Source organism: Copadichromis virginalis, linkage group LG8 (assembly GCF_057382275.1).
Source record: "Copadichromis virginalis isolate Kocher_CV1m ecotype Utaka linkage group LG8, C_Virginalis_male_GT1.1, whole genome shotgun sequence".
Classification (NCBI taxonomy): domain Eukaryota; kingdom Metazoa; phylum Chordata; class Actinopteri; order Cichliformes; family Cichlidae; genus Copadichromis; species Copadichromis virginalis.
Genome location: NC_140625.1, coordinates 14,862,127 through 14,878,954, shown reverse-complemented (window position 1 = coordinate 14,878,954; position 16,828 = coordinate 14,862,127). Strand labels below are relative to the sequence as shown.

Below are 16,828 nucleotides of genomic sequence, written 5' to 3'. Positions count from 1 at the left end.
TCTGTTGCAATATCCCTTTTGGATTTTATTTATTTATATTTCATTTATGCCAATTGAAATTTTACACCTACTACACAGTTAGACACCAGCCTTATGTAATTTCCATAGCAGCACTCTGGGGAATCACAATTAGATTTGGGACTTGGTCTGATTTTACAATGAGTCTAACATGCACCTTGTGAGTGTACTACTGTACTGCTTAAATCCTGATTCTGTCCCTACTTTTTGTTTTTGTTTTTTTGCATATTTTTGCTGTCTTCATACTATAGCAACATTCACATTAGCAAAAAAAAGAAAAAAAGTCTCCTTTTTCCATACTTTATTTTTGATTAACATTTTTTCATATTTAACATTTTACATACACTTATGTCTAACTAAATATACATTCTTAGCAAACAATAACAATAGAGAAATACAAATACACACATATATATTAGTATAAACCTTGAGTGGTCCTGTGTTTTCAGAAAAATCCAACAGTGTGGACAACATTCAGAAGGTGACTCCTTTCTGAATATCTTCTAATTGCACTTTGCTCCCTTGATTAAAATGTTTTCTGTTTTCCTCAGAGATACTGTAGTGTTTTGGTAAAATATAAAACAGCCTTATTGCAGCTTTATTGCAATAGGATAACAGCTACTTCACTCCTCACCCAACAAGAGTTCAGCTCCACTCAATTTTAGATATGATTATAATCTGCCTCTATGCTTCCACTCCTTTATTCCTCCTTCTTTTTGATTACACAGTCAGAGTTTGTTCCTACCCATAAACCTGGCATCATTTTCTCCTTTAAGGAGCTCTTAAACTGCTTCAAAAGTTTAACCTCCTTTTTCCCATTGCGTTCTCCTCCCTCAATCACATCCTCCACAGCATAAAAATCAATGACACCAACAGGCTGGTCAACATATACACCTATTGTGGAGCACCTGGGAAGCTCCACAATCGGTGTAATGCGACCGTTGTGCCAGGCATGATAGCTGGAACCACTCCAGCCGAGACCCCAGGACTCCTCGTTTTCTCCCAGGCCACAGGGCCCATCCTTGTTCCTTCTTCCAGCTCCTTCGTATGCGACTCCAATCATAACCCATCCAGAATACTCCATTTCCCAGTAGCCTCGGCTTCCCAGGATTCCCTCTTTGCAAAGAACCTTATGCACAGAGGTGATAATGTCACTATAATACAAGCAGCATTGCTTTCTCCTTTTGGAAATACAACACCAGAAGGTTCAGGTTTGAAATAAACTTGGGGTACATACTGTTTCCAAGCACATCTAATTTTACACCATTGTAAACATTTAAAATGAGCAGAAAATACATTTGTAATGTATGCCATTTCTGGCTAAATGCATCCTCATACTCTACCTGTGGAGCGTACTCATATCGCTCTGGTCTGTCCAAGACAGGACACGTGAGGTTATCAGTCATTCTGGCCACTTTGGCACCACCTTCTGTGATCCACAGCATTTTATTGGCTGTTTTGTCATCCAGAGACAAGTTAATCCAATCTGACAAAGCAAAAAATAAATAATAATAAACAATAACTTAACAAATGGTGCTTGGAAAGAATTATAAAAAAACAAAACTGCACAATCAAACTTACATTTGATAAGATCAGCTCTACATTTGGGTTCAGGGATATTTGTCTCATACCCTGGGATCTTCTCTGCTGAGTAAAATAACAATAAATATCAGGAGATACTAAACGTTAGATGAACCATAGTGGGGCCAGCCTTTAAAGAAGGCATGATTTAAAAAAGAAAATCAAAAAGATAATCCAACCTGTGGTAGGATTCAAGTCTTACCTGTGGGCGTTTTTACCACTTTGGCCTTTTTTCCTGAAACCAAAGAAACCTTTATTAACATCAATATTCTTAACTGGTATAAATATTAGGTGACAGGTGCATCTCAAGCGGTGATGAAGTGAACCACAGGAAAACTGGGTATACTTAGAAAGGCATCTGCCTTTGTCAGATCATCACATCTAGATCCTAAGCTAGCTTATTGCCACAAGATCATAGGAAAGTCATCCAAGTGTCAAGTCACACCTAGCTGAATTAAAGTCAGAGTTAATGTGAAGATAATGGATTGCAACACATGCAACATGGGCATCCCTAAAATTAATAATGCAGAAGGCTGATCTTAGCAAAATCACTTCCCTCTTAATTTCTAACTGATTAATTGTTGCATACCAGGCACTTAAGCCAGATATGAAAGTGATATTTTGCTGTCACGCATAAGGATGCAGTCTCAGTGTTTTGGTAAGGACACTTAATCTTCACTGCATTAAGATATGAACCTTCAAAAACAAAAGTAATGGGATGTATTTATATCAACACGCATCATCTCAGAATATTAATCTACAAACATGTAGCTGCTCATATCTAAATGGTTTAAAATATCTGCTGCAATATATCTGAAAATTGTGGTGACAGAAAACAGACTAGACAAAAAACAGTAGATGATACCTGGAACTGTAATACATGTATTCTTTTTGGCTTTTTCTAAATTATAGTACTGATTCATTTACTGTGTTTCTGTCGACCCTTTGACTTTTGTTTTGCATTAGTTAAGATGAGTACAGACAAGTTATAAGCTATGATAAGATCTGCAAAGACACTATTTGTAAAGACAGTATCTGTTCAGTGGAGGCTGAAAACATGTGACCATTTTCGAAGCTGTTCTTGTAACTTACAGTATAATACATAAATGCATTCCCATGGGTTACATCTGGTTCAGGCAGATGATGCTTTTTGTTTTTAAACCATTGCTCCCAGGGAATAATACCATTATAAACCCATCAACAACAAGCAGAAATGTGAAAGTATTGTAAATAAATATAGGTTTTTTTAAAGACATTTTTATACAGACAAACTCTGGTCAACTGTTCTCTCAGGATCTGCCTGTGAGGATGAAAAACACTTCACTGCTGAAAATGCAGTTTGGTTCACCTCAGTGAGTACATTTAAAGCATATCACTGTAGTATGTACATGCTGGAAAAAGGAAAGGAAAGAAAAGTTATATATCTTTAGATAAAATATATTTAAAAAATCACCTTTTTCTGCCTTCCTCGTCTCCGAAATGATTCTGTTGGTGTTAGGCATCTTGATACCAGCTTGCTATTTGAGTAGCTTGAGTCTATCTCGACCTGATGTGGCTGGTCTCACTGAGGATGAAGAGTATTCGTTGACTGGACTATGTGACAACTTAATGCAGTGCTTATATACCTTTGGTGCAGGACAGAGATGAAGGAATCATCATTGGTGGTGACATAAGAGATAAAAGTTACCAATAGAAAAGAAGGGGAGGCAGGAGGTTTGTAATGAGAGCTGTGTATGTATGTTTTCCTTTTAAAGTATAGAAGGATTCTTCGGCGTCTCTAGGACGCCCCTTTTACCAAGTAAACCCCACCCTATTCTCTCTACATCACCTCCAGTGATCTCTGTACATTGCCCACTGACAGTGCTGATGTACTTATGATGGATGTATGTGGGAGCAAAGCTATGCAAACGCACACACATACAAATTCTAAGTACCAATCTAAAAAAAACAACTTTAGCTTTTAGATATGATACTTTATGTCCTTACAGCAATACAAATAATAATAAAAAACTAATAAATTCAGTTACAAGTAGCTTTAGATATGAATTTAACTGTTTTAAATTATTATCATTACGAAGGTTGTTACTATGGTAAAATGTTCTTAAAATTCTGTTACTTAAAATACTAATGCAACCTGAAAAGAGGATAGATTCTTTTTGTTTTCACTTTTTAAAATGCATTTACAATTGCTATGCAACATCCATATCACTGTACATATCAGCACACATGCAAAACTAGTTCAAGTTCAAGTTTTAATCCTGAAAACCGGATTTAATGTGACTAAGTGTGACCCAAATACTGCGACAGGGAGTTGCCTGAGTGGAGGTTCCTTGGTTCATCGTACCAGGCTCAGCTGTGCTCATGCCCCACATCACTTCCTCATAAACCGTTCACCATTACAGATGCCTCAATGTGAACAGGTCGGGTTAAAAGAAAAAAGCATGTCGCTGATTGTAAACCCGTTCTTGTGATCATCTCTCTGCTCTCCACAGCAGACTGAGGTGTTTACTGTTTCCGGCAACCTGCCAAACCTCATGTCAAGGCTGCCTCATGATTCTTGTGTTCCTGCATGTGCAAGCAGATGACTCACTGAAGCGCTGATTGCAGTGCTGACATTAAATAGTACATGCCGTGCATGCCATGCACTGTGGTGTCAGAAGTGTCCCAGAGTGCCCAAGTGTTTACATCTGTGTCTGAAATACTTTGTTTCATCAATCACATGATGATAATAAACCAAATGCATTGATCATTTGAAACTTTTAAATAAATAAATATAAGTATGTTTTATTAATGTTGCTTAGTGGGAAAAGACCAAAAATCTACCAAAAACAGTATATAAAATGGGAACACAAGTTCTATATAAAACTAGTAATAAAGGAATAAAGAAAAATGTGTTTACTTTAAAGTAATGTTTTTAAAACAACAGTGGAATCTGGTTCCACTTCAAATGAAACCAAATAAACCAGATTTATCTTTTTATCCATCTCCATCTCTAATAGGCCCCCTCTGTTCTGGACAGGATGAGCACATTAATGAACATGATGGTATTAATTATATCTCTATTATGTAAAAAAAACAACAAAAAAACAAAACAAATCAAAGCAACTCAGCTTAGAGGTGGAAACGTGGACTCTGGAAAAACCCGGCACTCACCCGGACCATGACAATCAGTATGTAGTGTCACTAACACTGTGGGCCTCTATAGGGTTCTCTGGTCCCTTCCTCAATCTTGTCCTTCAGTGCTGCAACCACTGCATGTCATTAACGTTCTTCTCGTTCCAGGAGATTTTCCCCTTCTCTATACTCTCCTGGGAACATTAATCCATCAGTGTCAGATGAACTGTTCAAACTGTACCTCAGCTGCCTGACCTCTTCACTCTTAACCTTACCTTGTTAACAGAAAGCAGGGGAGTTAGTTAGAGGATTAGACTGGTGACATGAAAGCAGATCCTGAGAAGTAATGAACAAGGCTGCACGCGAGCACATAGATATGATAGGCGGTAAATTAGGCAGAAGGTATGGACCCAAACTTAGTGCTGACATATGTTCATAACACTGGAATAAGGATCAGTAATTACAGGATTGCACTGAGAATTTTCATGGATAAACTGCACGGGGATCTGTATGAAGTCTACATGAAGTCATAATCTGAGCATTATTATTATTATTAGTAGTAGTAGTAGTAAAACCAACAAAATAACTTAATTAAATATATCTTCTTTTACTGCTGATACTGTGCCATTGTGACTCCTACTATAAACTGTCAAATAGAAATGTGGACCATGCTTTATTTGTGGGTAAGGAAAAGCTGTCTCTGTCTCCCCCTACTGGTTGTCATTAGGAACAACATATCCCAACAAATCTGGAAACTGTAATAGCTCCTCTGCAATACAGCCAGATGTTCAGCAGTTGTTCGGCTTGGATGGACATATTTTTGCACCATAGATTAGTCTTTAAAAATAAAAGCAAACACTACAAACTAAAATTTTGGATCATTTGAAGACATCAGGGGTTTTATAACAATATTACATAAAAGTAAACTCCTATAGAGCCGATTTGGAACAAGTTTTTCATCATATTAATGTTACATGGTTAAACAGATTTCTTGAACATGAGAGAGCGCATTCTTTTTAACTGCTTCGATTGCAATTTTTTTCCCCCTCTTTGAACACAGGGTGAACTTTTACAGTAACATTCCCATCTTACTGATCACAGGACATTCATTCTAATGCTTCTAAATTTTTCTTTTTTAAATCTATCAACATGCAGTGTTTGAACAAGGCTCAGAAGGTGATAGATGCAAACAGAGGACATGGGAAGTATCATGAAATTTGCAACACTGAGGGTTATGTGGAGAAGTAACACAATTGTCTAAAAAAGGAGACAGTGAGACACAATCACGAGCAAAAACAAAAGGTTTTTATTAAAGATGAATCTTAAAGTAAGTGCCGGGCTGCTACTACTAACTAACACAGGAACAAACACAGCAGAGACCGTTCAACAAAGCAATTCACAGATTCTCCTCAGAGAAAGCCTAAGCGGTCACAAACACACACAGATCACATGAAGCAAAGTCAAAAGGCACTTTGGCACTGGCAGTGTCTTCTGCATCAATTTGTGCCAAAGCTAAGTGCTGACAGGACAGCTCCTCAGATTACATTTCCTCCACGGGAAAAAGTGTGGTTTCTAAGACAGGGCAGAGAGCGCACTAAACTAAACTAAACTAAACTAAACTAAACTAAACTAAACTAAACTAAACTAAACTAAACTAAAACAATACTTTCGCCATATGAAACTAGTACTTTTCTTGCCTAAAAATGAGTACTTTTTAATCTAAATTGAGTACTTAGAGTACTTAGTAGAATATTTTTTATCTAGTTTTTAAACTAACCAAGTACATAACTGGTCTCTTCTGCTTAGAAGTCATGCTCGGTGCCAAGCACTGTGACATTGTCATAGTCTTCATATAATTCATCTCCTCCTCCATCACACTTGGTCATCTCCATGGAGACAGCTGGATTGTTTGTCATCTTCCTGCTCCAGTAGATAGACAGAAGCAGACCAGTAGAAAAGCAGTAAGGACTGAAGACCACTAGATGGCGGAAGAGTCTCAGCACAAATGAACCTGAGTGGGCGCCAGTTAAATTTAAATTAGGGATGTTTTGTGTTGTAGCATTGAGACAGACTATTTATGTTTTGTCAAATTTAATAGCTGTGTCAATGAAATGGCATTTAGGGACAGTATACAGTGCTCTCTTTATGACTTCTAAGCTTTTTGCATATTTGTTAAAATGAGGTTTTTCAGATCACACATTTCATATTAGATGAAGATAACTCAAGTAAATTAACTTCTAAAGGGAGCAAAAGCATTATTAAAATACAACGAAGTTAAAAAATGTAGAGGTTTATTTTTAAACTTGAGTGAAATGAAACAATTTGTAATCAAGTCAAAGTTGAAAATACTGTATGTTGTTATGATTACAAGCAGTAACATGGTAATGTAGTTACTTTTACTCACCCCTTGGATCAGTTTGGCAGTAAAACACATGCGGTTCAGAACTCCTCACCCCAGACAGTGAAGTTACAGACACCTTATATTTTTTGGCAAGCTGGAATCCATCGATTATGATCTCAGTTTCAGGACTAGCTACTGTGTGAGTCTTTCCAGCCACATTCACCTCTGCATTGGTCCACTCGCCCTCTGGAACTGTCCATTTAATAAGAACAGAGTATCCAGCTGCCCAGTACTCACAGTGAGCATTTAGATTAGGAGGAACTGAGTAAAACAAGAAAAAGGTTTTACAGTCACAACTAAAGCAGAAAATATATGACTTACAGTGAGTATAATTAAACTTTTTATACTATAAAACAGAGTCTATGAAAAGTGCATCATTTTAAAATTTGTTCTCAAATAGAAAGATTATTTGTTTTACTTTTAATTCAAAGCAGTACCCTACAGTTTATAAAGTTTATTATATTTTTGGAATTTTCATATAAAAACTAAAAATAAAGACCTCAACATTGACACATTAGATATTGAAAGAATTACTCATTTTCTGTTTTAACCTTTTTAATTTCTTGAGCTAATTCATCAGAATGAATTCTTCAGTTAGTAATAAAATGATAGTTAGTTAAAGCTCATATATTAATACTGAATCATATTATGTAACTGTGTTAACCTGTGGTATGTAGGTATGTTAACAAAATTATTTTTCTGCAATAAACCTTTTTAAGATTAAAAATTGAATGCAAGGGTGAAAACTAAAAATTAAAAATTAAATTAAATAAATTCACAGATAACCTTTCTGTAACCAATATGAGTGAATACTTTAAGATCTTAAAAACTAATTTACAGATTAAAAATATGCTAGTCCTTCAAATGGTTTCTGTTGTACTCACGAATTGTTAATTTGTGTTCACACTGCAGGAAAACTCTGGAAGACTTTTCATAGACAAGAGAGATGTTATAGGTGGCACCAGGGTAAAGTCCAGTAAACGACACATTTTCACGTCCATCACTGACATGAACGTTAGATCCATTATAGGCGCTTCCGGTCGAGAACAAGCCTTCAATCTTTGCTTTGATTGATGAGTTGGTAACTTTCCAGTCTGCACTGGCACAGTCTATGGCTGAAATAGAGGAGAAAACAGTTATATGCATGAACCTGCTTCTTCTTTTTTACACAACTCATTGAAAAGAGACAAGAAAAAGTTATAAAAGTCTAACAGAGATAATTTTTTTTACCTGTTACTGTGAAATTCGTATAAGGAGTGCTCCTGAGTCCAGCGAACACTGTGGTTAAGCTGAAATCATACTGTGATCCAGGCTGAAGAGATGTCACTACTTTTCTGATTGTATCTGAGGAGACGTCTGACACACTATCTGACACACCACCATTGATTTGAAGCTCGTATTGCCAGGCTTTATTCATGTTCTCCCACTCTAGAGTTATGCTGTTAGCAAATCGTTCAGTCACACTGACCCAAGGCACCACTGGTGGAACTGAAAAAACAAAACTCAGAAGTGGAATTTGTTCATCTTTTTCTTTTAAAATGAAATAGCTACATGTGACTGTGTAACATACAGGAGTATAGAGCTAGTTCAGTTATCACAAGCTTTTACATACTTAAGTCTGAGTAGGTGTGTGAGCTAAATGGCTCAGCATCAATGTATGTTTCCAATCAGGTGATCAGATCAGTCAAAATTAAATAAATAAATAGTGTGTACTAATAATATAATAATTAGATAATTATTGTATAAAATATAATAATTAAGCATGCTGCTCGCTAAGAGCACATTATCCATATTTGCTGCTCTATCACAAGCACAAGCCTATCATCAGGGTTAGATGCACACTTCCTTCTTCACAGAGATATGGTTGGTGGGTGGAGCCAGGATGAATAAATGGCACTGCAGGCCAGAAGGAAAATATAGAATATCGACTTGGACTTATATTGTCCATTTAAATATATTATATCAGGAGCTAAAGATGAAATAAAGACAATTTTACAAAGTCTGATTCACAATGTTTCATCCTTAAGTAACCATTGATGTTTCCAAAGCCTTTAGAAAGTATAAAAGTTAAATTTCAAATTCTAATGTCCCCTGTCTAATGTTGTAAATGTACATCAGACAAAAAATAGGAAAATTTAACAAATGTTTATGTTACGAGAAGCTAGTATATAAGCATGTTCCCCCAAAAAATGAGAAAATATAGAGAAATTACATCTCACCAGTGACTGCGATGCAGTTTACTCCACTGCTTCTGACATTTCCAAACACAGTGAAGAGAGTGAAATTGTATCTGGTTCCACTGGTCAAATTTAACACTCTGTATTCTTTTTCAGAATTACTAATGTTGATCTCTCTTTCATTAAATGCAAGAATATAATTGTCGATGTTGGGGACTGTTTTCCACCCCAGAGTTATGCTGGTCTCATCTTGTCCATTTTTCTTAAAGTCGTCAGCATAACGAGGAGCTAGAATAGAAAAACGCACAAACAAGAAACTGTAACAACATTTTCTGTCAGAAACAGAAACATGGAGCGAGGCTTCAGTTTCAGTATTTTTATCGGTCCTTTTGAAAAATATTAGGTGAGCTACACTCTTCTGTTTCTGAGAAACCTTAAACATCATTATAGAGCTCTGCTCTTGTTCATGTTGTAGAGGAGCATCAACTGTGGAACATTTTAAAGGACTATGACTGTTTTAGATGTTTTTAATCTGTTAACCTCCAACAGGTTAGCAGTAAGCAGTATAGGATTATAGGTCGGGTTAGTATTTGACATATTCAAATTGGAAAATTGAACAAATGTTTATGTTATTATACTGTAGGATGTATTCTGGGATGTTTTTAACCTTGTTCCACTCCAGTGGTATACTCATCTCATTTTGATGCACCACAGTCACATTATTAACACTTTGTGGAGCTAAAGATAACAGAGGAAAGTGGCTTTGATTAAAAAAAACACATACACAAAAAAAAAAACAACAACTCTCCATCAGCTAAAGTTTCAAGTACTAATGAGCCGGTCCATCCTGGTTTATCTGTCTATGTTAGAGAAAATATATCTTACCAGTAACTGCGATGCAGTTTACTCCACTGCTTCTGACATTTCCAAACACAGTGAAGAGAGTGAAATTGTATCTGGTTCCACTGTTCAAGTCTGACACTCTGTATTCTTTTTCAGAATTACTAATGTTGATCTCTCTTTCATTAAACACAAGAATGTATTTGTCGATGTTGGGGACTGTTTTCCACTCCAGAGTTATGCTGGTCTCATCTTGTCCATTTTTCTTAAAGTCGTCAGCATTACGAGGAGCTAGAATAGAAAAACGCAAAAACAAGAAACTGTAACAACATTTTCTGTCAGAAACAGAAACATGGAGCGAGGCTTCAGTTTCAGTATTTTTATCGGTCCTTTTGAAAAATATTAGGTGAGCTACATTCTTCTGTTTCTGAGAAACCTTAAACATCATTATAGAGCTCTGCCCTTGTTCATGTTGTAGAGGAGCATCAACTGTGGAACATTTTAAAGGAATATGACTGTTTTAGATGTTTTTAATCTGTTAACCTCCACCAGGTTAGCAGTAAGCAGTCTAGGATTATAGGTCGGGTTAGTATTTGACATATTCAAGTTGGAAAATTGAACAAATGTTTATGTTATTATTCTGTAGGATGTATTCTGGGATGTTTTTAACCTTGTTCCACTCCAGTGGTATACTCATCTCATTTTGATGCACCACAGTCACATTATTAACACTTTGTAGAGCTAAAGATAACAGAGGAAAGTGGCTTTGATTAAAAAAAAACAACAACTCTCCATCAGCTAAAGTTTCAAGTACTAATGAGCCGGTCCATCCTGGTTTATCTGTCTATGTTAGAGAAAATATATCTTACCAGTGACTGCGATGCAGTTTACTCCACTGCTTCTGACATTTCCAAACACAGTGAAGAGAGTGAAAGTGTATCTGGTTCCACTGGTCAAATTTAACACTCTGTATTCTTTTTCAGAATTACTAATGCTGATCTCTCTTTCATTAAACACAAGTAGATAACTGTCACTGTTGGAGACTGTTTTCCATTGCAGATTTATGCTGGTCTCATTTTGACCAACGGCCTCGAATTCTTCAGCATTACGAGGAGCTAGAATAGAAAAACACACACAAAAGAAACTAAAACAATGTTCCCAACAACATCTTGTATTTTGTTTATGTTTTAATTAGACTGAATGTTTTGTTCAGTGCTCACTAACCTGTCACAGCACTGAATCTGTATCCACTGCTGTTGAGTCCATCAGACGTGGTGAAGAGAGTGAATGTGTAGTTTGTCCCAGCAGTCAGAGAAGTGACCACATGTACTATGGGTCCTTCTTCAGTTTTATTAATATCTTCTCTTATATTACCATATTGCAGTATGTATGTTGAGATGTTGTTAACCTTGTTCCAGGTCAGAGTTATACTGTTCTCATTTTGTGTGGTCACATTCACTCTGTCAACATTATCTGGAGCGGAAAAAGAAAAGACACACAGTGGTTGTAGTTCAAAAAATATTAGGTGAGCTACACTCTTCTGTTTCTGAGAAACCTTAAACATCATTATAGAGCTCTGCCCTTGTTCATGTTGTAGAGGAGCATCAACTGTGGAACATTTTAAAGGACTATGACTGTTTTAGATGTTTTTAATCTGTTAGCCTCCACCAGGTTAGCAGTAAGCAGTCTAGGATTATAGGTCGGGTTAGTACTTGACATATTCAAATTGGAAAATTGAAGAAATGTTTATGTTATTATACTGTAGGATGTATTCTGGGATGTTTTTAACCTTGTTCCACTCCAGTGGTATACTCATCTCATTTTGATGCACCACAGTCACATTATTAACACTTTGTGGAGCTAAAGATAACAGAGGAAAGTGGCTTTGATTAAAAAAACACACACACACACAAAAAAAAAAAACAACTCTCCATCAGCTAAAGTTTCAAGTACTAATGAGCCGGTCCATCCTGGTTTATCTGTCTATGTTAGAGAAAATATATCTTACCAGTGACTGTGATGCAGTTTACTCCACTGCTTCTGACATTTCCAAACACAGTGAAGAGAGTGAAATTGTATCTGGTTCCACTGGTCAAATTTAACACTCTGTATTCTTTTTCAGAATTACTAATGCTGATCTCTCTTTCATTAAACACAAGAATGTATTTGTCGATGTTGGGGACTGTTTTCCACTCCAGATTTATGCTGGTCTCATCTTGTCCATTTTTCTTAAAGTCGTCAGCATTACGAGGAGCTAGAATAGAAAAACGCACAAACAAGAAACTGTAACAACATTTTCTGTCAGACACAGAAACATGGAGCGAGGCTTCAGTTTCAGTATTTTTATCGGTCCTTTTGAAAAATATTAGGTGAGCTACACTCTTCTGTTTCTGAGAAACCTTAAACATCATTATAGAGCTCTGCTCTTGTTCATGTTGTAGAGGAGCATCAACTGTGGAACATTTTAAAGGACTATGACTGTTTTAGATGTTTTTAATCTGTTAACCTCCACCAGGTTAGCAGTAAGCAGTCTAGGATTATAGGTCGGGTTAGTATTTGACATATTCAAGTTGGAAAATTTAGCAAATGTTTATGTTATTATTCTGTAGGATGTATTCTGGGATGTTTTTAACCTTGTTCCACTCCAGTGGTATACTCATCTCATTTTGATGCACCACAGTCACATTATTAACACTTTGTGGAGCTAAAGATAACAGAGGAAAGTGGCTTTGATAAACAAACAAACAAAAAAAAACACACAAATAAACAACAACTCTCCATCAGCTAAAGTTTCAAGTACTAATGAGCCGGTCCATCCTGGTTTATCTGTCTATGTTAGAGAAAATATATCTTACCAGTGACTGCGATGCAGTTTACTCCACTGCTTCTGACATTTCCAAACACAGTGAAGAGAGTGAAAGTGTATCTGGTTCCACTGGTCAAATTTAACACTCTGTATTCTTTTTCAGAATTACTAATGCTGATCTCTCTTTCATTAAACACAAGTAGATAACTGTCACTGTTGGAGACTGTTTTCCATTGCAGATTTATGCTGGTCTCATTTTGACCAACGGCCTCGAATTCTTCAGCATTACGAGGAGCTAGAATAGAAAAACACACACAAAAGAAACTAAAACAATGTTCCCAACAACATCTTGTATTTTGTTTATGTTTTAATTAGACTGAATGTTTTATTCAGTGCTCACTAACCTGTCACAGCACTGAATCTGTATCCACTGCTGTTGAGTCCATCAGACGTGGTGAAGAGAGTGAATGTGTAGTTTGTCCCAGCAGTCAGAGAAGTGACCACATGTACTATGGGTCCTTCTTCAGTTTTATTAATATCTTCTCTTATATTACCATATTGCAGGATGTATGTTGAGATGTTGTTAACCTTGTTCCACTCCAGTGGTATACTCATCTCATTTTGATGCACCACAGTCACATTATTAACACTTTGTAGAGCTAAAGATAACAGAGGAAAGTGGCTTTGATTAAAAAAAAAAAACAACTCTCCATCAGCTAAAGTTTCAAGTACTAATGAGCCGGTCCATCCTGGTTTATCTGTCTATGTTAGAGAAAATATATCTTACCAGTAACTGCGATGCAGTTTACTCCACTGCTTCTGACATTTCCAAACACAGTGAAGAGAGTGAAATTGTATCTGGTTCCACTGGTCAAATTTAACACTCTGTATTCTTTTTCAGAATTACTAATGTTGATCTCTCTTTCATTAAACACAAGAATGTATTTGTCGATGTTGGGGACTGTTTTCCACTCCAGAGTTATGCTGGTCTCATCTTGTCCATTTTTCTTAAAGTCGTCAGCATTACGAGGAGCTAGAATAGAAAAACGCACAAACAAGAAACTGTAACAACATTTTCTGTCAGAAACAGAAACATGGAGCGAGGCTTCAGTTTCAGTATTTTTATCGGTCCTTTTGAAAAATATTAGGTGAGCTACACTCTTCTGTTTCTGAGAAACCTTAAACATCATTATAGAGCTCTGCTCTTGTTCATGTTGTAGAGGAGCATCAACTGTGGAACATTTTAAAGGACTATGACTGTTTTAGATGTTTTTAATCTGTTAGCCTCCACCAGGTTAGCAGTAAGCAGTCTAGGATTATAGGTCGGGTTAGTACTTGACATATTCAAATTGGAAAATTGAACAAATGTTTATGTTATTATACTGTAGGATGTATTCTGGGATGTTTTTAACCTTGTTCCACTCCAGTGGTATACTCATCTCATTTTGATGCACCACAGTCACATTATTAACACTTTGTGGAGCTAAAGATAACAGAGGAAAGTGGCTTTGATTAAAAAACACACACACACACAAAAAAAAAAAAACAACTCTCCATCAGCTAAAGTTTCAAGTACTAATGAGCCGGTCCATCCTGGTTTATCTGTCTATGTTAGAGAAATTACATCTCACCAGTAACTGCGGTGCAGTTTACTCCACTGCTTCTGACATTTCCAAACACAGTGAAGAGAGTGAAATTGTATCTGGTTCCACTGGTCAAATTTAACACTCTGTATTCTTTTTCAGAATTACTAATGCTGATCTCTCTTTCATTAAACACAAGAATGTATTTGTCGATGTTGGGGACTGTTTTCCACTCCAGAGTTATGCTGGTCTCATCTTGTCCATTTTTCTTAAAGTCGTCAGCATTACGAGGAGCTAGAATAGAAAAACGCACAAACAAGAAACTGTAACAACATTTTCTGTCAGACACAGAAACATGGAGCGAGGCTTCAGTTTCAGTATTTTTATCGGTCCTTTTGAAAAATATTAGGTGAGCTACACTCTTCTGTTTCTGAGAAACCTTAAACATCATTATAGAGCTCTGCCCTTGTTCATGTTGTAGAGGAGCATCAACTGTGGAACATTTTAAAGAACTATGACTGTTTTAGATGTTTTTAATCTGTTAGCCTCCACCAGGTTAGCAGTAAGCAGTCTAGGATTATAGGTCGGGTTAGTATTTGACATATTCAAGTTGGAAAATTTAGCAAATGTTTATGTTATTATTCTGTAGGATGTATTCTGGGATGTTTTTAACCTTGTTCCACTCCAGTGGTATACTCATCTCATTTTGATGCACCACAGTCACATTATTAACACTTTGTGGAGCTAAAGATAACAGAGGAAAGTGGCTTTGATTTAAAAAAAACACACAAAAAAAAAAACAACAACTCTCCATCAGCTAAAGTTTCAAGTACTAATGAGCCGGTCCATCCTGGTTTATCTGTCTATGTTAGAGAAAATATATCTTACCAGTGACTGCGATGCAGTTTACTCCACTGCTTCTGACATTTCCAAACACAGTGAAGAGAGTGAAAGTGTATCTGGTTCCACTGGTCAAATTTAACACTCTGTATTCTTTTTCAGAATTACTAATGCTGATCTCTCTTTCATTAAACACAAGTAGATAACTGTCACTGTTGGAGACTGTTTTCCATTGCAGATTTATGCTGGTCTCATTTTGACCAAGGGCCTCGAATTCTTCAGCATTACGAGGAGCTAGAATAGAAAAACACACACAAAAGAAACTAAAACAATGTTCCCAACAACATCTTGTATTTTGTTTATGTTTTAATTAGACTGAATGTTTTATTCAGTGCTCACTAACCTGTCACAGCACTGAATCTGTATCCACTGCTGTTGAGTCCATCAGACGTGGTGAAGAGAGTGAATGTGTAGTTTGTCCCAGCAGTCAGAGAAGTGACCACATGTACTATGGGTCCTTCTTCAGTTTTATTAATATCTTCTCTTATATTACCATATTGCAGTATGTATGTTGAGATGTTGTTAACCTTGTTCCACTCCAGTGGTATACTCATCTCATTTTGATGCACCACAGTCACATTATTAACACTTTGTAGAGCTAAAGATAACAGAGGAAAGTGGCTTTGATTAAAAAAAAAAAACAACTCTCCATCAGCTAAAGTTTCAAGTACTAATGAGCCGGTCCATCCTGGTTTATCTGTCTATGTTAGAGAAAATATATCTTACCAGTAACTGCGATGCAGTTTACTCCACTGCTTCTGACATTTCCAAACACAGTGAAGAGAGTGAAATTGTATCTGGTTCCACTGGTCAAATTTAACACTCTGTATTCTTTTTCAGAATTACTAATGTTGATCTCTCTTTCATTAAACACAAGAATGTATTTGTCGATGTTGAGGACTGTTTTCCACTCCAGAGTTATGCTGGTCTCATCTTGTCCATTTTTCTTAAAGTCGTCAGCATTACGAGGAGCTAGAATAGAAAAACGCACAAACAAGAAACTGTAACAACATTTTCTGTCAGACACAGAAACATGGAGCGAGGCTTCAGTTTCAGTATTTTTATCGGTCCTTTTGAAAAATATTAGGTGAGCTACACTCTTCTGTTTCTGAGAAACCTTAAACATCATTATAGAGCTCTGCCCTTGTTCATGTTGTAGAGGAGCATCAACTGTGGAACATTTTAAAGGACTATGACTGTTTTAGATGTTTTTAATCTGTTAACCTCCACCAGGTTAGCAGTAAGCAGTCTAGGATTATAGGTCGGGTTAGTATTTGACATATTCAAGTTGGAAAATTTGACAAATGTTTATGTTATTATTCTGTAGGATGTATTCTGGGATGTTTTTAACCTTGTTCCACTCCAGTGGTATACTCATCTCATTTTGATGCACCACAGTCACATTATT

General features: G+C 36.4%; 1 protein-coding gene and 1 pseudogene across 3 annotated transcripts; both read right to left on the bottom strand.

Moving 5' to 3' along the window:
* Positions 1–544: 544 nt before the first annotated feature.
* Positions 545–3,177, bottom strand: LOC146702980 (stonustoxin subunit beta-like). Of its 2 annotated transcripts, none has more exons than XM_085467226.1 (5): positions 3,053–3,177; positions 1,802–1,834; positions 1,600–1,665; positions 1,362–1,504; positions 545–1,147 (listed from the first exon to the last, which is right to left on the bottom strand). In XM_085467226.1, exons 1-5 carry the CDS (start codon positions 3,099–3,101, stop codon positions 719–721), a joined length of 720 nt encoding a protein of 239 aa, XP_085323352.1. In that variant the 5' UTR covers positions 3,102–3,177; the 3' UTR covers positions 545–718. The 2 variants fall into 2 exon arrangements, with proteins under 2 accessions (XP_085323352.1, XP_085323353.1); XM_085467227.1 differs by having other exon boundaries at positions 1,600–1,662.
* Positions 3,178–6,003: 2,826 nt separating this feature from the next.
* On the bottom strand, positions 6,004–15,974 carry LOC146702979 (tenascin-like; annotated as a pseudogene). Its single transcript, XR_014922110.1, has 16 exons — positions 15,764–15,974; positions 15,409–15,654; positions 14,569–14,814; positions 13,772–13,970; positions 13,342–13,619; positions 12,987–13,232; positions 12,140–12,385; positions 11,356–11,739; positions 11,001–11,246; positions 10,177–10,422; positions 9,910–10,029; positions 9,334–9,465; positions 8,345–8,602; positions 7,999–8,229; positions 7,118–7,375; positions 6,004–6,724 (listed from the first exon to the last, which is right to left on the bottom strand). The product of XR_014922110.1 is annotated as a tenascin-like (transcript).
* Between the last annotated feature and the right edge of the window lie 854 nt (positions 15,975–16,828).

Bases quoted from the DNA above. Each gene is read 5' to 3' on its own strand.
- LOC146702980 (XM_085467226.1), bottom strand. From the start codon at position 3,101: ATGCCTAACACCAACAGAATCATTTCGGAGACGAGGAAGGCAGAAAAA. The intron at 1,666-1,801 runs GTAAGACTTGAA...TATTTTACTCAG, and splicing joins AGTGGTAAAAACGCCCACAG to CAGAGAAGATCCCAGGGTAT. The intron at 1,505-1,599 runs GTAAGTTTGATT...TTGCTTTGTCAG, and splicing joins TAGAGCTGATCTTATCAAAT to ATTGGATTAACTTGTCTCTG.